The sequence below is a fragment of the Microtus pennsylvanicus genome, chromosome 11 (assembly GCF_037038515.1).
Source record: "Microtus pennsylvanicus isolate mMicPen1 chromosome 11, mMicPen1.hap1, whole genome shotgun sequence".
NCBI classification, from domain to species: Eukaryota; Metazoa; Chordata; class Mammalia; order Rodentia; family Cricetidae; genus Microtus; species Microtus pennsylvanicus.
The window spans coordinates 8937298-8958395 of NC_134589.1; the positions used below are offsets into that span (position 1 = coordinate 8937298).

Genomic DNA, 21098 nt, shown 5'->3' on the forward strand with positions numbered 1-21098 from the left:
GGTCTAAACTGCTGCATGGAGTGGAGCAGAACTCAGGGAAGCAGGCTCGCTGCTCCTGCTCCAGAACCATTTAAGGGGCCCCACTTGAACAATCTTTTAGAGAATTTGGGCATTGTCAACCCGTCTGGCTACTTCCTACAATATGTCCAGCCTGCAAGGTGTGCTGGGGTAAAGGTGACACAGAACCTGTGGGAGTGGCCAACCAATAATGACTGGTCCAGCTTGAGGTCCACGCCATGAGAGGAAGCCCAATCCTGACATTGCGTGGATGGCCAGGAAAAGAGGCTTGTCAGCCCAGAGACCCAGAATAGAACCAAAAATGACTAGCAGAAAAAAAGTCAATGAAATGATTCCTGGTGGTGGTCTACTATACCTATAGACTGGTGCCTAGCCCAGTTGTAGTTAGAGAGACATCGTTCAGCAACTGACAGTCACAGATGCAGAGACCCACAGCCAAACACTAAGCTAAGCCAGGGGAACCCTGAAGAAGAGGAGGATGAAGGGTTCTAGGAGCCAAAGGGGTTGAGGTCACCATGAGAACACGAACCATAGAATCAATTAAGCAGAACTCGTAGGGCCTCACAGAGACTGAAGCAACAATCAAGGACCCTGTGTGGTCTGAGCCAGGTCCTCTTCATATACGTTATGGTTGCATAACTTGGTGTTCTTGTGGGGCCCCTAACAGTAGAAATGGGAGGTATCTCTGACTCTTTTGTTTGAGCTTGGGACCCCTTTCCTCCTACTGTGCCACTTCATCCAGCCTTAATATGAGAGTTTATGCCTAGTCTTATTGTGATTTGCTATGTTGTCCAGTTAATTTACCTGGAAGGCCTGTTCTTTCTTTTTTAAGGGAAGCAGAAGAGTGGGTTTAGGGGAGAGGAGATGGGGGCTGGAGGAGAGGAGGCAGGAGAAATTGTGGTTGGGATGTAATATATGTAAAGAATAAAAATGAAAATTTCAAAAGAGCACTTGCTGCTCTTGCAGAAGACTCATATTTGGCTCCCAGCACCAACAAGGAGACTCATAACCATCTATAATGCTAGTTCCAAGGAATCTGATGCCCTCTTCTGACCTCTGGTGGCACCAGGCATGTATGCACATGGTTCACAGACAAATATGCAAGCAAAGCTCTGTTGGCACAAAATTCTTTAAAAGAAATAATGTTAATAGTCAAAGAAACTGGATCTTTTTTCCTTACTGATGGGAAAATAAGATAACATTGCCATGCTGGAATAGTTGGATTATTTATTATAAAACTCAACATATACTCATTATATATCTTAGTAGTTGTGTAAGCATACACTGGAGAAATCAAAATGCATAATCATATAAAATAAAATATGCATGAATATGGATAACAGTTTTATTTGTAATGGAAATGATCCAAATACTGCAGTGAACAAGTGGTTAAGCTTTTATGAATTTATTCCACTATACAGTGGAATAATACCCAGTAACAAAGAGGAGTGAATTATTTCTAAGTACATCTGCTTGTATGGCACAATGGAATAATACCCAGTAATAAAGAGGAATGAATTATGTCTAAGTGCATCTCCTTGTATGGATCCCAGAGGCATTGTACTTACTGACGGAGTGGGAAAGCTGATATAAAATATGACACTGAAATGCTTCCATTTCCAGAACATTCTCAAAGTGACAAAACCAGAGTTGGAGAGCACACCAGTGGTCTCTAGTGGGCAGTAGTGGGCAGAGTGGCATGAAGTAGGTTTTGTGATGATGAAGCAATTCTCTGTTTTGACCATAATGGCCTACATGGCTGTACTTGTGGGACAACAGTGCATAATTAAATGTGCGTGCAAATGAACACAAGTGAAAACTGTTGAGAACCGAGTAAGGGCTGCAAACCCGCTCACAATATTGTGCTAGCACTAGCTAACTGCTGCTGCTGCTTCTTCTCCTCCTCCTCCTCCTCCTCCTCCTCCTCCTCCTCCTCCTCCTCCTCCTCTTCCTCCTCCTTCTCCTCCCTCTCTTCCTCCTCCTCTTCCTCTTCCTCCCTTTTCTCCCCCCCCACACACATACAGTACACCACCACTAGGGGAAGCTGGCAGAAGGGTTCATAGGACCCTGTGCACTATAGGTATTAGGTATCTAGAGGTTCCACTGACTGTGCATGTCAAGTTCAGTGTCCCCTTCATCCTAACTCAGTTCTGCATTTTTACATCACCTTCCCTCTTGAAACACTCGTGGTTGGTGCTAAGAGCCTCGGGGTCTCTGTCCTTGGTACTGAACGCTTACCTCAGTTGCTTCACCATACATTCAGAGCTCTGTTCTTGGTCCTGAATGCTCACCTGGTAATTTTACCTATCTCTGGGTGCACCAGCTAATCTCTCCCTGTTCCTTCCCCCTCCAGCCCTCAATATTCTGCTAGCCCACACCTCTAAGCTCCTAGTTGACACCCTCTGTCTGATAATGCAGTCACTAGCCTCTGCATCACCCAAGCCTGCTCCTCTCTTTCCTACACCCGTCAGTTACTCCCATCTCACAGACTTAGGCCCTCTGCTCTTTGACTCTTCTTTGAAGACATTGCATCACCTGCTAGGCAAACTCTCCTCTATTACTTCCAGGATCTCAGTATGCTCAAGTGTATCCAATGTTTAGAAAAAAATGTAAGCAAGAGTTGATGCTGAATCCACACACTCCATCTGAACTGCTAGAAGAAAAGCTTCACCATGCTGGGCTGACAGACATGTCTCACCCTAAGAAACTACATCTGTGGTGTAGTCTGTCAGTGGGTAGAGGCTCCATAGAGAAATATCATTGTGAGGCTACTCCCTGGGTCTTTACATCCACCTATGATGCTCCTATAAATGTGTCCTCTCTGTGGAAATAAACATCACTAGTTCACGGCAGGCTTGACCCTGAGGGTGGAGAGAGAGATCTGATCTGAATGTCTGGAATGAATGGAGATGGTGATGCTGTGGCTAACCCTGTGGGGCCCCCTGCAAAGAGCATCAAGGATGGAGATGCTGATGCTGGGATTACCCTGTGAGGTCACCTGCAAAGGGTATCAAGGATGGAGAAGGTGATGCTGGAATTACCCTGTGAGATCCCTTGTAAAGAACATCAAAGATGGAGATGGTGATGCTGTGGCCAAGCCTGTGAGGTTCCCTGAAAAGATAATCAAAGATGAAGATGGTGATGCTGTGGCTAAGCTTGTGAGGTCTCCTATAAAGAACATCAAGGATGGAGATTGTGATGCTGTGGCTAAGCTTGTGAGGTCTCCCACAAAGATCATCAAGGATGAAGATGGTGATGCTGGGGCTAAGCCTGTGAGGTCCCCTGCAAAGAGAATTAAGGAAGAAACTGGCAAGCAGTCAACAAATCAGCCATGTCTGAGATGAGGATGTCCAGTGGATACCCAGACGATATGATATCTCCTCATCACCAGCCCCACACCTGTCTCTGGATATCTGTCTTTCTCCCCAAGGTGGACTCAGCCAGTTTCTAATGTGAACAGAGATGGACCCTCAGTTAACACTATGCACAGAAGACCCCAAGAAATACAAAATATTTCATGGCACTCACTGCCTCTTTCTCTACTGATGATCTGAAAAATAAAAGAGACACTGAACTTCACTTGCAAAGTATTTTCAGTCCAGCCAAGCACATGCTGAACTCAGACACACACTCTCTGGTCATAGGGACATAAGGAGACCTCAATATCATGGTGAGCTAAAAGAATCAGACAAGGTAAAAGAATGCTGTGTGTTTGGAAGAGTGGGCAGTAAAGATGCTCAGACAGAAACCAAATCCTCTGGGATTGTTCTAGAAGAGAGAACATGGCCCAGGATCCAAGTCTCTGAGGAACATGTTCCTCAGGGAACCTCTTCTCTATAGGAAGGAGGTGATTGTTGTCATTGAAGACATTGAGATATTTTTTATGTCACAGTGATCAAGGGGCTAGGCTTGTTTTCAAGAACCTTCTAGGGGATTCTTTGTAGCTGACATGAGAGCAGAATCCAAGAAATCTGGAGAAAGGAAAGGGGTACCTCCAACATGAGGCCCAGGGAAGTCTTGTTCCCTTTTTGGGATTGGTGGGGGATGTTTGAGACTGTGTCATTATGTAGCCCTGGCTGTTCTGGAACTCACTCTGTAGACCAAGATGGCCTCAAACCCACAGAGCCTCACCTGCCTCTGCCTCTCACAGCACTGGGATTAAATGTGTGTGCCATTACTGCCAGCCTCATTCCCTCTTTAATGCTGAGGACTCCACAGGAGTCTGATACCTAAGACTCACAGATAATCAAGATCTTCCCTTGAGATATGGGAATGGTGAAGTCCAGAATCCAAATACTGCTGCCTCCATGCAGAGTCAATTCAGAGTACTGGTGTGTGCCTTGTCATGTCTGCAGGGCTGAGTCCCTCCCAGGTAATTTCTGGGATGCTTCGCTACATAGCTCTTGGGTAGCTCATTCTAAATTCCCCTCAGGGATCTTCTGAAGTCTGTTCACCCAGAAGACAGCACAGAGCATGCTCAGAAGCAGTGGTAGCTTCAGGAAGACCAGGACCTGGAAGTGGATGCTGCTGAGCAGGGACCTGTGGGAACATGAGGATGGACAATGAGTTCAAGGGGAGGTTCCAGGACCCATCCGTCTCCTCCCACATTTCCTAATGCCTTGCCTCAGAATCCCGAATGATCCAGAATCAAACTAGGAAATGATTCAAGGACGTCTGCTCTTGTGGTTCCACCAACCTGTCTCTTGTTAAGGAGAGGTGATTGGTGAAGGGAGGGAAGGGTTCTAGGTAGACACATGACGTGGAGATACCTACTGTCTCCCAGGTATTAATTGAGTTTATTGGTGGTAGGGCAGATTCGCATAGCACAGACTGGCTTCCTGACACAGTTACGACTTTGAACCTCTGTGTCTTTTGTGGTTGATTCTCTGGTGCATATTGCAGATGTATACTACAGTACCCAATCTGGGGATCGAACTCTGGGCTTTGTGCATGTTAGGCAAGCACTCTAGCAACTAAGCTATGTCCCCAACCTTCAGTTGACTTCTTGAAACTAGTTCTCTTGAATTTCCCTCCCCGTTCGAGGCCTAGAGGCACTGTCTTAGTCAGGGTTTCTATTACTGCAATGAAACACCATGACCAAAAAGCAAGTTGGGGAGTAAAGGGTTTATTCTGCTTACACTTCAGCATTGCTATTTATCACCACAGGAACTCAGGGCAAGACCTCAATCAGGGAAGGAACCTGCAGGCAGGAGCTGATGCAGAGACCATGTGGTGTAGAAGGTCCTTCTGTCTTTGTGTTGCTTTCATTGGTTAATAAAGAAACTGCTTTGGGCCTGTTAATAGGGCAGAACTTAGGTAGGCAAGGGGATGGAACTGAATGTTGGGAGAAAGAAGGCAAAGTCAGAGAGAGACGCCATGGATCCACCTGAGACAGATGCTGGGAATTTTACCCGGTAAGCCACTGCCACATGGCAATACACAAATTAATAGAAATGGGTTAAATTAATGTAAGAGTTAGCCAATAAAAAGTTAGAGCTAATGGGTCAAGCAGTGATTTAATGGCTACAGTTTCTGTGTGATTATTTTGGTTCTGGGCTGCTAGGACCATGGAGGAGTGCTGCTTACTGGCTTGCTCCCCTTGGTCTGCTCATCTGGCTTTCTTACAGAAGGCAGGACCACCAGTCCAAGGGTGGCATCACCCACAATGGTCTGGTCCCTTCCCTATCAATTGCTAATTAAGAAATGTCCTATAGTCAGATCTTACGGAGGCATTTCTCAGTCGAGGTTCCCTCCTTTCAGATGACTCTAGTTTGTGTGTCAAGCTGACACAAGACTAGCTAGCACAGGCATCATAGCCCTTTCTGAGTTCATCTGGCAGAGAAGGAAGAACGAGTGCAAACTTCAGCCTGGAGCTGAGCCTGCTCCTTTTGAGCAGCTCCTGGGAGCAAGAACCCCGGCTGAACAAAGACCTTTGCATTTATTTATCTGTTTATTGTGGGGCTCAGAGATGGAACAAAGGTTGTTAGACCTAGTGGCAGGCACTCAGTGGGTACACTGAATCACCTCCCTGGCCTTCAACAATGGCTTCTGAAAGAGGCATAGAGCTAGGACTCCAAGTCTAGAGTCCGGTGGGGGAGGGATAGAAAAGAGAGGTGGGAATGGGAAGGATCTGTGACTCTACAAAACACAGACTCCATTCTGAGCCTGTGTCCCTCCAGCCCCTCCGCCATACTTGGCATCCACATGTAGGCTTGGAGAATTTGAAAGCTGAGATCAATAGTAAGATCCCCTCAACGTGGGTGACACTGCCAGCCCCCAGAATCCTAAGCACCTGACTCTCTCCAGGCCTTGGATCCTTACCATACTTGGAGGAGGAACATCTCAATGAAGCTAACCCTCAGGTATCCAGCATTCACTAGTGGGAGGATAGGAGTTGTAGCTGGGAGTGTGGTCTCCACGGTAGTTGGGGCTGTTGGAGATAAAGATGGACATCAGTTCACCACGTGGTCCCAAGCCAGTGCTAAATCAGTATCTGTGTGGATCTGTCCAAGGCAAACCTCAGCCACATCGTGGGTTTGTCTCTGAGGCCTGAAGGAGCCTTCCTGCCAAAACACTGGCCAATGTCTCATCTCAAACTTTCTTCCCATCCCCCTCTCACTGCCTGAGGGAGGGCAGGAGGGTGTTCCACGGGTCCCCCACTGCTTGGCGAGATGGCCATGAGAGGGAGTGTGAAAGAAAACAGCTCAGTTTATGGCCAAAAGATCCTCCCAGAGACCATGGAGGGTTCTCAAGCATCCTTCATACCGGAACAATTAAAGATCACTTTAACTCACCAGGCAGTAGTGGTGTATGTTTTTAAGCCCAGTACTTGGGAGGCAGAGGCAGGAGGATCTCAGTGAGTTCAAGGCCAGCTTGGTCTACAAAGCAAGTTCCAGGACAGCCAGGACTGTTACACAGAGAAATCCTGTCATGAAAAAAGAACAATAACAATAATAAATGAGTAAATTTTACCACTAAGGAGGAGTTAGATCATCCCTTGGCTCCTCCTAGAGACATCAGGTGTTGGGTCGTTTGTGTGACCTATCCCTCAAAGCCCCTCCTATGGTGGATAGGTCAGCCATCTCTCCCCAACCCCACTGAGAGGAGGACAACACTCAGAGGCACCCTTCAAGACAATGCCCACCCATGTCCCACGCCCAGACACTTCCTCAAAGCTCTGTAGCTGGAGCCGGCATAGCCTTACCTGGGAAAACATGTACCTTTACAAGGACCGCGAGGTCACGTGACCACGAATCCCAGATAAAGAAAGTCTGAATCTTGCACCAGTAAGATCCAGCATCATCTAGGCTGAGGTCTTCCATGGTCACCGTCACGGTGAAGTTCTCAGCATGGTCTCTGATGGACACTCGGCCATTCTTCTTTTCCTCCCCGTTTCCTTTGATTTCCACAAGAGTTTCGCATTCCGTGTCGTGCGGTCCTCGACACCAGTATTTCACATGGTTCTTGTATGACTTTCCATATTGACACTGCACATGGAGAGAGCCTCCCACGTAGCCAGACACTGAGCCAGGGCCAGTCAGAGAGAAGCAGCCTGGAAAACATAAGACGGAGTCGAGGCCTCCTTCCCGACGGGCCTGGAAGGAACTTTTCCCGAGTCATGGGGAGATCCGAGAAGAGGACCCGGAGGGACATTTGTACGTGGGACCCAAGCCAAATGGACTGGAGTCTGTGGCAGAGACAAGGAGAAACCTGTCCCCATTGGAGACTTGGCACCAAGTGACCACACAGGGACCCCGCCTTTAGGGACGGTTAAGTGAGATCAAGGCTGGCACAAAGTTAGAATGCATCCAAATCACTTCCTCTGAACTCAAGTTTCTGCATTCTGGAATCTTTTGCAAGTCCAACTTGCTCTTTAAAAATTCTACTTCTTGGGCAGGGAATCCTGACTGCTCTTCGGACTGGAGAGGGAGAGGGAGAGGAGGGGGCATGGGGAGTAGGGGGAGGGGGAGGAAAAAGGAAGCGGGGAGGAGGCGGAAATTTTTAATAAAAAAAAGGACTGGGTCTGAAAAAGCGTGGAATAAAACCGGACTCGCTGAACATAGCGGACAATGAGGACTGCTGAGAAATCAAGAACAATGGCAGTGGGTTTTGATCCTACTGCACGTACTGGCTTTGTGAGAGCCTAGGCTGTTTGGATGCTCACCTTACTAGACCTGGAAGGAGGTGGGAGGTCCTTGGACTTCCTACAGGGCAGGGAACCCTGACTGCTCTTCCTGACTGCTCTTCGGGCTGATGAGGGAGGGGGAGTTAACTGGGGGAGGGGGAGGGAAATGGGAGGCGGTGGTGGGGAGGAGGCAGAAATCTTTAATAAATAAATAAAAATTCTACTTCTTAATTGCATGTGGAGGAGGCTTCCTCCCACTCAAGAGGCTAAGACAGGGGGATTTTGAGTTTGAGGACAGCCTCAACTACATAGTGAATTTCAAGCCAGCCTGAGCTACATAGCAGACCATCTCAAAACAAACAAACAAACAGAAAACCCTGATTTACTCTACTATTGCAAGAAGGCTGTTTGCCCTGCTATAAATTACTTCGTATTGTGTAAAATGCTTTTCCAGACTGTGTCTTGCCATGAGAGACTATATATATGCATGTGTATATTGTTTTATTTTGAGACAGGGTTTCTCTGTGTAGTCCTTGTTGTCCTGAAACTCTTCTGTAGACCATTCTGGTCTTAAACTCACAGAAATCCTCCTGTCTCTGCCCCATAAGTGCTGGAATTAAAGATGTGTGCCACCACTGCCCAGCAAGACTCTATTTTTTTTTAAAAAAAATATTTTTATAGCCAGGCAGTGGTGGCGGACACCTTTAATCCCAGCACTCAGGAGGCAGAGGCAAATGGATCTCTGTGAGTTCAAGACCAGTCTGGTCTATAAGAACAAGTTCCGGGACAGGCTCCAAAGTTGTAGGGAAACCCTGTTTCAAAGAAAAAAATTATGTTGTATTTTATGTGTGTGGTGTGCACACCCACAGAGGTCAGAAGAGAACCCCTGGAACTACAGTTACAAATGGTTGTGAGCCTCCATGCGGGTTCTAAGAACCAATCTGGGTCCTCTGTGAGAGCAATGAGTGCTCTTAATCATGGAGTCATCTATTCAGTCCCAAGGAACCACACTTTGCAGGCAGCTTTTGACTATTTGAGGATGGAGGATAGCTGCACACATCAGAGTGGACACAGACGCCAGCATCAGCACCACCCACATGGCCCAGGCTGATAGCGGACATATTCCTAGAAGGAGAAAGAGGCCACCCTCTAGATTTATTGGGGGTAAGCTGAGACTGTAGGGGTAGGGGACATGGGCAGTACAGAGAGAAAGGGAAAATATGTGAACATGAGAAGGCTGTGGAGTCTGCTTGTCCTGGAGTCTGATTGGAGTCTCTCACCAGCAGATGAGAACATTCTAGCACAATCAGTATTTGCTGTAAAGGCTGCTGTCATAGAGTTGACATTCATTTCATATATAGATATTTAGTGTTAAAGCAGCAATGGCCCAAGCTTAAGATTTGAATATGTATGCCCTTGGGTAAGGCTTTTTTCCTTTCCTCACATTGCCCAAGAAAGTGGTATCTTAGAGAAACTGTCTCAAAAAACAAAAAAAGAAACAGACAAAGGCCTTTTTTTTTTTTTGATAAGCCTTCTTCCCTTGAACTGCAAGCCCAAATAACCCTTGCTCCCCTAAGTTGCTTCTTGTTGGGTGGTGCTTTGTTACAGCAGCAACAAAACTAATACATTGTAGCAGCCTGACCAGCAGGAAGCCTCCTGAGATGTAATACATTGTAGCAGCCTGACCAGCAGGAAGCCTCTTGAGATGTAATACATTGTAGCGGTGTGACCAGCAGGAAGCCTCCTGAGATGTAATACATTGTAGCAGTGTGACCAGCAGGAAGCCTCTTGAGATGTAATACATTGTAGCGGTGTGACCAGCAAGAAGCCTCCTGAGCTGTTTCTTGAACAGAACAAGCTTGTCTTGATTCTAGACGCTTCCATAGCCAGTGGTGAGAGCTCAGTGGAGGAGATGGATCTAAGCTTCATTTTCAGTTCTTGTAGTTGCTGAAGGGACACCAGACCCCTCAAACATGTGGCTCTGGCAGGCTCCCCTTTCTCCCCATTCCCTCTGCATTGCTAAAAAACCATTAGATTGCATTCCTAAAGCTAGCCGTCAAGGTCTGTTCCCTTATTCGGCCACTTCCTCCTCCTGAGGCTGACTACCAAGATCCAGCAATCAAAAGCCTCCTTTAGCTCACCTAATTAACATGTCCAACTAAAATTAAACAACTCATCCTAACACGAGGGTCCCCCTTTACAAACAGGCTTTGAGGCATGTGTCTCCTCTCTATCCAGAGGCAGCCTTTGGCTACTCCTTCCCCCTTTCCCTCACCACATCTCTCCTTTACCACCGCAAACTAGTCTACTCTAACACAGACCTCCCCTTCTTCTCCTCTTAGGAACGACACCTGCAAGGTCATTTGCTGCTCTTTTTTTTCCTCCTGAGTCAGATGCAGTTTCTTTAACTTTTCTTCCCTGCTGAATAAAGGCTCTCTCTGTGAAACAGGTGTTGGGTGTAGTCAGTGTCTACTCTGGGGTTCATGGTGCAGGTGGGGTCTCCTTTAATTGCCTCTAGCTGTGTGTCTGTAAGATGGGGACATTGTTGCCTTCCCTGCCTAGGTCACAAGTGGCTCAAAGGCTAAAAGGGCATTAACATCCACTGCGGTCTCCACAGGCTGCTGAGAACACATGGTTCTCAACATTCTGCACTTCAATTATTTCTTCTTTTGTTTTTCCATTAAAAATTATTATTATTTCATTAAATATTAAAATTATCACAGGCATGGTGATGCATGCTCTTAATCTCAGCACTCAGGAGGCAGGGGCAGGTGGATCTCTGTGAATTTGAGGCCAGCCTGGTCTACAGAGTGAGTTCCAGGACAGCGAAGGCTGTTGCACAGAGAAACCCTGTCTCAAATAAACAAGCAAACAAAACCCTAAAAACAAAAATTATTTTATTCAAATTATGCCTTCTAAAAGAGAAGTCTCGGTGTGAGTCATCTTTGAAAGGTCTCGTGCTGGTTCAAAACCACATTTGCTGAACGGAGCATCTCAGCTAGACTTGGCGTCATCTCAACTGGAAGACAGCGGATGACAAATTGAACAATATCTTCAGTGTGGTGTGAGAGCCTGAGTCAGCTGAGGGCTTGGCAACTCTGACTGCATGAGTCTGGTGAGCCAGACTGTTAGACAATTTTACCCAAATTCCAATCTGAGCATTCGTACAATATTCACGCCTCTGGATGGGGATTGCCTTCCTTCTCCAGGCTCCTCCCTGCCAGGCAGTGGGTCATGGTGGTGCTCTTAGCGCCACCATGCAGCCACTGGGGCACCTCAAGCCAGAGGCCAGGACTCTGGTAGCCACTGATCCAATCAAACCTAAGAACCTTCCAGAAATTGCAGGAGGAACCTACCTCTCTACTACATAGCAACAGAAATGCCTTTTGTGTTTTTGTTTTTGAGATAGGGTTTCACTATTGTAGCCAGATCAGCCCTGCCCTGGAGATCTTCTTGCCTCTGCCTCGTGAGTGCTGGGATCGAGGCATGAGGCATCACACGCAGGGCGTTATTTTATTTAATAAGATGTCCTCGGGTTCATTCATGTTTTGATAACTATCAGGACTGATTTGAGCATTGCAAAATGTGTACAGACATCAAAATAACATATTGTACCCCAGAAGTGTGTGCAATCATCTTGTCAATCAAAGAAAATTCTAGTAACACTACAAACCTGGAAGTGTGGACCACACAAATACAATAAATAGAAGTTCTAGTTTCTGCCTGGAATACCAGGACCCAGAGCTGTATGACAAGAGGCCTGGGACAGAACAAAGCACAACTAGAGGAAAAGTGTCAATGACGCCTTATGATATTCTGCTATGCTCATAGATTGGTACCTAACCCAGCTGTCGTTAGAGAGGATTCATCCAGCAACTGATGGAAACAGATGCAGAGACCCTCAATCAAACATTAGACCAAACTCGGGGAATCTTGCTGAAGAGAAGGAGGAAGGATTGTAGGAGCCAGAGGGGTCAAGGACATCACAAGAAAACCCTCAGTATCAACTAACATGGGCTCATGGGGGTTCACAGAGGCTGAACCAACAACCAGGGAGCCTGCATGGGACTGACTTAGGCCCTCTGCATACATGTGACAGTTGTGTAGCTTGGTCTTCTTGTGGAACTCAATCAGTGGGAGCAGGGGCTTGTCTCTGACTCTTTTGCTGGCTTTTGAGACCCTATTCCTCATACTGGGTCCCCTTGCCCAGCCTTAATACAAAGGGAGGTACTTAATCTTACTGCAACTTCATAGGCCATGTTCTGCTAATGTCCATGGGAGGTCTGCCCCTTTCTGAATTGACATGTTCTGCTAATATCCATGGGAGGTCTGCCCCTTTCTGAATTGAAAAAGAAAAGCAGTGGATTAGGGGCTCAGAAGGGAGGTAAGGGGAGGGACTGGGTGGAGAGAAGAGAGAGGAAACTGTGGTCCAGATGTAAAATAAATAAATATGTTTAAAAAAAAAAAAGAAGTTCTAGTTCCTCATTAAATTTTTGTTGCTTTGTTGGTGGGGGCATGGTGTTACTAGAGGTCAGAGGACGACTTTAGGGGTCAATTCTCTCCTTCCATTTTGTGGACTTTAAGGATCAGACTCAAGGCTTGTATGGCAAGAGCTCTCACCAGTGAGCCGGCTCACTGGCACTAGCTTTAATCCTTTTATTTTGGTTTTATTGTTGCTGTTGTTGTTTGGTTTTGTTTTTCTTTATCTTTCTTTCCTTTCCTCCTCCTCCTTCTTTTTCTATAGACAAGGTCTCCTTGGTAAGCCAAAGCTGGCCTTAACTTCACAGTCCTCTTACCTCAGGCCTTTGAGCGCTAGGACTACCGGGTGTGCACCTCCCTGCCAGGCTATTTCTGTTGGTTTTATATCAGAAACCACTTCCTTTCTCTTGACCTTTCCCATACCTACTCTGGAATTGTCCCTACCATCTTTCTTTCTATCCTTTTCTCGTTCCTCATTCTCAGGCTTACGATATAAACCCTTGTGGGTCTCCTCTAGGAATACCAAATGACTGACTTTCCCCAGTCCACATTTACAACCTTGGGTGGGTGCAGTGGGTGGAGAGGAATTCTGTGGAAGAGGAGGGCAATATGCCAGAGCTGAGATGCAGGAGAGTGCATTTTATGTCAGTACAAATTAGCTCAATTTTAAATCTGGGTGTAAGCGCTTGCCTGCCCAGGTGCAAATGCACCCTGGTGAAAAGGTGAATGGGCTGGATGGGGATGCCCGCCAGCTCTTGAAGGATGGGCACAAAGAGGGTCTCATCTTCCGTTTAACTGCACTGAGCTACAGCACTTGGGTAATTTTGTCAGATATAAACAAGCTTACTCAAAGAAGCAGGAGTGGTCCTGCTTCGTGGTGTTTGCTGGTGACTGTGGTGTCGATATTCTCATCATACCTGACTTTAAGCTGCTATTTACTGTAGAGATGGGAAAAGCCTGGAGTTGTCTCCTGTGATCTGAGACAAGGCAGCTCCAACCCATCAAAGTTTCTGAAATCTACTCCAGCAGATTTCCACCAACTCTCCAAATTATATGAAGAATGTATCATCATCATCACCACCATCATCTTCACCATGCTCACCACTATCATTATCGCCATCACTGTCACCATCACCACCACCACCATCACCATCACCATCATCATCATCACCATCACCACCATCGTCATCATCACTATCACCACCATCACCATCATCACCATCATCATCACCACCATCACCATCATCATCACCACCACCACCATCATCATCATCATCACTATCACCACCATCACCACCATCACCACCATCATCATCATCACTATCACCACCATCACCATCATCACCATCATCATCACCACCATCACCATCATCATCACCACCATCACCATCATCATCACCATCATCATCACCACCATCACCACCATCATCATCATCACTATCACCACCATCACCATCATCACCATCATCATCACCACCATCACCATCATCATCACCATCATCATCACCACCATCACCATCATCATCACCATCATCATCACCACCATCACCACCATCATCATCATCACTATCACCACCATCACCATCATCATCACCACCATCACCATCATCATCACCACCATCACCATCATCATCACCACCATCACCATCATCATCACCACCATCACCATCATCATCATCACCATCATCATCACCACCATCATCATCATCATCACCATCATCATCATCACCACCACCATCATCATCATCATCATCATCATCACCACCATCATCATCATCATCACCACCATCATCACCATCACCACCACCATCATCATCATCATCATCACCATCACCATCATCACCATCACCACCATCATCATCATCATCACCATCATCATCATCACCACCACCATCATCACCATCACCACCATCATCACCATCATCATCATCATCATCACCACCATCACCACCATCACCATCATCATCACCATCATCATCACCACCATCATCATCATCATCATCATCACCATCATCATCATCACCACCATCATCACCATCACCACCATCATCACCATCACCACCACCATCATCATCATCATCATCATCATCACCACCATCATCATCATCATCACCACCATCATCACCATCACCACCACCATCATCACCACCATCGTCATCATCACCACCATCATCATCATCATCATCACCATCATCACCATCACCCTCACCACCACCATCATCACCACCATCGTCATCATCACCACCATCATCACCTTCAGTCAGAGCAGTTCGAGTGTCTTATAAGTGTGACACTACAAATCTAATAGTCTGACGTAGCCTAAAGATCTACATTTTGTTTTGTTGTCTGTTTGTTGTCCTGTTGTTTTATACCAGGCTTTCATGGAGCCAAAGCTGGCATGTGAGCTAGCTACTTAGCTAAGGATGTCCTTAAGCTTCTGATCCTCCTGCCTCTGTCTCCCAAGGGCTGACAGGTATATGATACAACTCCTGGTGAAATATCTAGATCACGATGATGGTGAGGGATCATGGAGATCATCCAGTCTCCTCTCACTTTACTCACGAGAAGACTATGTTTAGGGACCATCAAGACGTCTCAGTGGTTTGCTGTGCAAACCTGGCTATCATAGTTAGGTCCCTAGAAACCCCATAATGGTGGAAGAAGAGAACTGGCTCTACAAAACCAGCCTCTGACCTCGCTTTCCCACCCACAACCGCACACACATGAATGAACATTAAAAAAGGAGAGAATGTAAGCAAAAAGGTCAAGACCATGATGTGAACACCCACTGAAACGTTTACCTGAGCTAATGGGAGCCCACCAGCTCTAGCTGGACTGGAAAGAAACCAGCATAGGACCAAACTAGACCACCTGAATGTGGGTGACAGTTGTATGGCTGGGGTAGACTGAGGGGCACTGACAGTGGCACCAGGATTTATCCTTACTGCTTCTTCTGGCTTTTGGGGATCCCATTCTCTTTGGATGGATACTTTGCTCAGCCTAGATATAGTGGGGAGGGCATTGGACCTTCCCCAAAGCAATGTGCCTTACCCTTTCTGGGAAGTGGATGGAGGGTGGAGTAGGGGGAGGTGAAGGGAATGAGAGGAGGGGAGGAAGTGAGAACTGAGATTGGTATGTAAAATGAAAAAAAGATTGTTTTCTTTTTTTTAAAAAAAAGGAAAGAAAAGCAAACTATGTGTGATCAGAATCACTCAGCTGGTCTCCTCCCTTTAAATCCTAGCCTTTCTCTATTGCTGGTGGATGTACAGATGCTTTGGAAATCAGTATGTTGATTTCTCAGAAAATTAAGAAACAATCTACCTCAAGACTCAGCAATGCCGCTGACCCAAAAGACACTCAATCATACCACAAGGACATGTGTTCAGCTATGTTCATAGAAGCATTATTGGTAATAGCCAGAACCTGGAAGCAACCTAGATGCCCCTCAACTGAAGAATGGATAAAATGGTACATTTACACAATGGAGTACTACACAGTGGTAAAAAGTAATGACATCTTGACATTTGCAGGCAAATGGGTGGATCTAAAAAAAGAACATATTGAGCAAGGTAATACAGACCTAGAAAGACAAATATAATATGTACTTACTCATAAGTGGCTTTTAGACATAAAGTAAAGATAAGCCAGTCTACAGGCCACAACCCCAGAGAAACTAGACAACAAAGAGGACACTAAGAGACACATGCATGGATCTACATAGGAAGGTGAAAAAGACAAGATTTCCTGAGTAAATTGGGAGCATGGGGGTCACAGGAGGGTAGAAGAGAAGAGGAGAGGAAGAGAGGGGAGGGGAGAAAACTGTATAGCTCAATAAAAACAGTTAAAAATTAAATTTAAGAATATATAAATCCTAGTCTTTAAATTCTATGTTCTGTTGGGTCCCACAAAAACTCATCTGCAAGAATGAGAAAAATTCTCTAATCTTCATCCTCAACTATTTTCCACAGGAAAATGTGTTTTCTTCCTTGTCTGTTTCTGTTTTTTTTTTTTTTAAGACAGAGGTCTCACCATGTAGACAAGTCTTTTGCTCACAGAGATCCACCCTGCCCTGACTGGAATTAAAGGCATGTACCACCATGCTTGGCCCTTTTAAAGATTTTTTTAAAGGCAAGATCACACGATGTAGTCAAGGAGGGCCTACAAGCTGCCAGCCTCCTGCCTCAGCCTCCTGTGTGCTGTGGTTACAGGTGCAGACTATCACACCTGCTGATGCATTATTTCTTACACACCTTTCTAACCTTTTTAAACGAAACATCAGGAAGATGAAGCCATTGCCACTTCTGCCCTTCCCAGTCTTTAGGATCTCCATCTACACTTAATATAAATTATGGCTTCTCTGTTCGACACCTGTTCATCCATCAAGACTGATTTCTATGAAGCCTCCATTCCTCTGAGAGCAAAACTAGGGGTCCCTGGTGTGGTCTATTTCTCCATGAATGCTCTTGTTGTAGCAAGTCCCACACCGTAGTAAAATTTCTTGGCTGCCTCATTCAAATAGGACTCCCTTGACTGAGGAATTCGCTTATAGTTACAGCATCCAGAACAAACCAGGCATGCACCTGCTACTTAGTAAAGGTTTGTTGGAGTATACAGATAGAGAAGGAGATGGGCCAATGGATGTGTCCACTGCCCCTCTTCTGCTGACACGTCGATTCTGGCTTGAACGCAGGAATCTCACTATCCCACCCTCTGCAAAGCTAGGTTCACAGAAGCATAAACCCACTCACCTCGCAGGCAGAGAAGGAGCAGACCTGGGCCCAGCCACATGCTCTTTCCTTGCTCGGTGCTTGCTGTCTCCAGAAAAATGCAGGTGGCCGCGGGAATCAAGCTGTGTGCGGCAGAACCCTGGTGCCCACCTCCTTGTTCAAGATTTCTCTGGGTTAGTCTCTCATCTACTTCTTCCTTGCTCTGAACTACTTCCCAATTTAACAAAAGGGGAAGATGAGAGAGAGCCGCTTCAGGGAAGGAACAGCTCCTCCCGCACTTCTGCACAGGTGCCACAGCTGAACCTTCAGGAAAGCCAGATGCTGAGTGTGAAAACTCCAGCCCAGGAAATCCCTGTTTCTCCCACTCCACTTCTTAGTTAGTACACTTCCCGGCTCTCCGTAGCTTTCCTCTGCTACGGTTATCAGCTTTGGGGTCATGAGTGCTCCCAACTCGAAGAGCAGAGATGAACACTCTGTCTCTCTCGACAATTACTTGTGTGAAGTTGACTTCACACCTCCTCCTCCAGCCCAGCATCCCAATATCCCTCCAGACTCAACCTTCTGACTTCCTGCGGGCCAGCACTATTTAAGTTATCATCAGGTGTTCAGCTAATTCAGAATCAAAGTCGCCACCACTCAAGGTACATATTCCAGAGTATTGCCAACTCAAATCCTGCTTCCATCGTTTTATAGCATTATTTATTTATCTACTGTGTGCACACATGCCACGGTGCGTGTGTTCTACTGTGTGCACACATGCCACGGTGCGTGTGTTCTACTGTGTGCACACATGCCACGGCGCGTGTGTGGAGATCAGAGGACAATTGCGGGAGTCAGTTCTCTCCTTCTACCATGTGAGGCTTGGGATCGAACTCAGGTCACCAAGCTTGGCAGCAAGCACCTTCACCCACTGAGCCGGCCCCCCATTTCTACTACGGACTAGCCGTGCACTCTTGAGCTTGCTGCGGCATCATTCTTCCCTCCAGCATCCTCCAGCGTCTTCGTCGGTGAAGCAGAACAAGCGTGGCAGTTCTCTTGTTGTTACTTTTTGCTTATTTGTTATTCTTGGGCAAGTCCGTGTGTGTGAAGCGTATTTTATCCTCACCTGCATTGCTCTCGCTTGACTTCCACCCCATTAAATCCTTTTGTTCTTCTTGACAATTCTCCTCCTGTATTCATGGGGTTTGTTTGTGTTTTGTGTTTTGCTCTGTGACCCACTGAGTTCAGTTACGGTTGCCTGCATAAGTGTGGGGTGGGAGGCTTTTTACTGGAGCGTAGACAAGTTCCCTCTTCCAGCAAAATAGTGATAATCCTTTTTAAAGAGTTATTCGTTTTTATTTTGATGTATGTGTGCTTACCTGAACGTATGTCTGTGCACTACATGCATGCTTGGTGCCCGGAAGGGACAGAAGAGGGCAAAGGATCTTCTGGAGATAGTTACAGACAGTCGTGAGCCACTATAGATGTGCTAAAAGGGGGAGATTTCAGGTCTCTCCACCAAGAAGGTCTAACCAGGGACTGGAGAGATGGCTCATCAGTTAAGACCACTTGTTGCTCCTTTCAGAAGACAAGGGTTCAGTTCTCAGCACCATAAGGAAGCTCCCAAGTGTCTATAACTCCAGTTCTAGGGAATCCAACACCTTCTTCTGGCCTCTGTGGGTACCAGACATCAATACATTGTACATACATTTACCTGCAGGCAAAACATTCGTGCACATGAATAGAAACAAACAGATGTTTAAAACAAACAAGATCAAACCAGTCTCCAGCTCTTTCCATTTGGTGTGTGTGTGTGTATAACTGTATGCTTTGCTTTACCTAATCTCATATCTAGAGATGTTTATTCAAACTAAAACATATCACATAAATGCCTGAAATTCCCAAGAATAAATTAAAAATTTGGAAACAAAACCAAATATTTTTAAAGCAAAAAAAAAACCCCAAAACCAAAATAGAAGCTTGGTGTGGTGGTGCATGCCTATAATCCCAGCATTCCCAAGGTGGAGACTAAAAAATTGCTGTAAATTTCAGGGTTATCCTGGGCTAGAGGAGTGAATTATGGGCCAACCTAAGATACATAGTAAAACCCTGTCTCAAAAAAAAAGAAAAAAAAGCAATAAATAAATAACAATAAAGGAAATGGAATGTAGCAAACCCACAAATAAGCCTAATGTGATGTCATCTCATTGTACCCCAAATTCCATAGGCATCAGTAGGTTTGGTACCTAAGAGCTTCCCCCAGAGGCTCATGGGAATTTTCCACAAATTGCAGACCTGGAGTTCTCATTTGCAGTGAGTCAAAGTCAGGAGTCAGATCTATAAAAAGAGTGGAAGGCTATGAACAAGAAATGGTGCCAGCGCCCCCCCTCCCATCGTCCCCTCTTCCCCACCCATGGGGAAATGGCCTTGGGCTGTACACAGCAGGGGTGGGGAGGGGGAATCTAAAGTTGCACAATGAGAAAGAAGCAAGCAGCTGCTAGGCAAGGACCAACAATTGAGCTCCCTGCTGCAAGCTCGGTCCTCTCAGGGTCACTGCAGCCACAGAACAGTCAGTGAGGGGGCTCGTGGCAGCGCTGAGGTATCTGGGGAGAGTCAGGAGTCACTGGAGAGTCTCCCAGAAGAACAGACACCTAGGGCCAGCGAGACAATACCGTCCTTGACGAGGGAGAACTGGAAGTAAATGGATCCTTCTTACGGGGCTGTGAGATGGCTCAGTCAGTAAAGTGCTTATCACGGAGGGGTACCAGCGTTCAGATTCCCAGCACTGATGTAAAAAGTAGCCAAGAACAGCTGTTTGCCGATAATACTAGCAACGGGAAGGAAGAGAGGCAGGAGGAGCCCTGAGACTTGCTGACCAGCCAGTTTAGCTTAATCAGTGAGCTCCAGATTCACTGAGAGACCATGTCACAAATAATAAGGTGGAGAGTAGCTGAGGACCTCCGCATGCACACATGTGCACACCCATATCCAGCCACCCTGGCCAGCTTTTCTGATTTGTTTTCTTCTATTATGGAAAGGCCATAGAGGACCCAAAAGGGGAGATATTTATAAATAGTGTTCAGGCCAGACATGTTAGCACATGTCTTTAACCCCAGAACTCAGACTCAGGAGGCTGAGGTGGACAGGTATCTGTCAGTTCAAGGATAGCTTGGTCAACGTAGCAAGTTACAGAATGGCCAAGATCACACTGTAATAACCCGACTCAAAATAAATAAATAGAAATACAGAGGCCGCCTAGGAGATAAAAAGATATACATAAGGTCTGGAGAGATGATTCAGTGGCCAAGAGCACCGGCTACTCTTCCAGAGGACCTGAGGTCAGGTCAGTGCCCGTCTGCTGTGTGCCGTGTGTGCCGTGTGCCATGACAGCTCTGTATGACGAGCACCCAGTTATATCATTACGTTTACCCTGGGCTTAGCCCATCCTCCATGCAAATGAAGTTTGACTATGTCTTTTCATGAAATACTAAAAGCCAAGAACTTCTGAAAGACCCAAGCTTAGCTGCTGTAATGCCATTTTGCAAGGCTTTCACACAAACAAGTATAAGTTCAAGGTAAAGTCGGTACTCCTAGGCTGCCAAACAGGATATCTATGGTCAGACATCAGGCCTAGGAGGGGGACGAAAAGTTCTGGGGAAAACCACATGTACCCTAGATAGAGCCAAGCCAGCTATTATCAGATCTTCATGTCCCTGGGGAACTTGTCCCCAAGTGAACCCATCGCCTCATTCGAACTGACCAATGGAATC

General features: G+C 46.3%; 1 protein-coding gene across 1 annotated transcript; it reads right to left on the bottom strand.

The window, feature by feature from the left end:
- Nucleotides 1-2017: 2017 nt before the first annotated feature.
- Nucleotides 2018-17506, bottom strand: Cd300e (CD300e molecule). Its single transcript, XM_075990046.1, has 4 exons — nt 17371-17506; nt 7223-7570; nt 6340-6448; nt 2018-4557 (listed from the first exon to the last, which is right to left on the bottom strand). Exons 1-4 carry the CDS (start codon nt 17408-17410, stop codon nt 4431-4433), a joined length of 624 nt encoding a protein of 207 aa, XP_075846161.1. The 5' UTR covers nt 17411-17506; the 3' UTR covers nt 2018-4430.
- Nucleotides 17507-21098: the final 3592 nt, after the last annotated feature.

Excerpts from the sequence above, each read along its gene's own strand:
- Cd300e (XM_075990046.1), bottom strand. The coding sequence starts at position 17,410 with ATGTGGCTGGGCCCAGGTCTGCTCCTTCTCTGCCTGCGAG. Across the intron at positions 7,571-17,370 it reads GCTCCTTCTCTGCCTGCGAG|GCTGCTTCTCTCTGACTGGC; the intron begins GTGAGTGGGTTT and ends TATGTTTTCCAG. Across the intron at positions 4,558-6,339 it reads ATGTTCCTCCTCCAAGTATG|GTCCCTGCTCAGCAGCATCC; the intron begins GTAAGGATCCAA and ends ATGTTCCCACAG.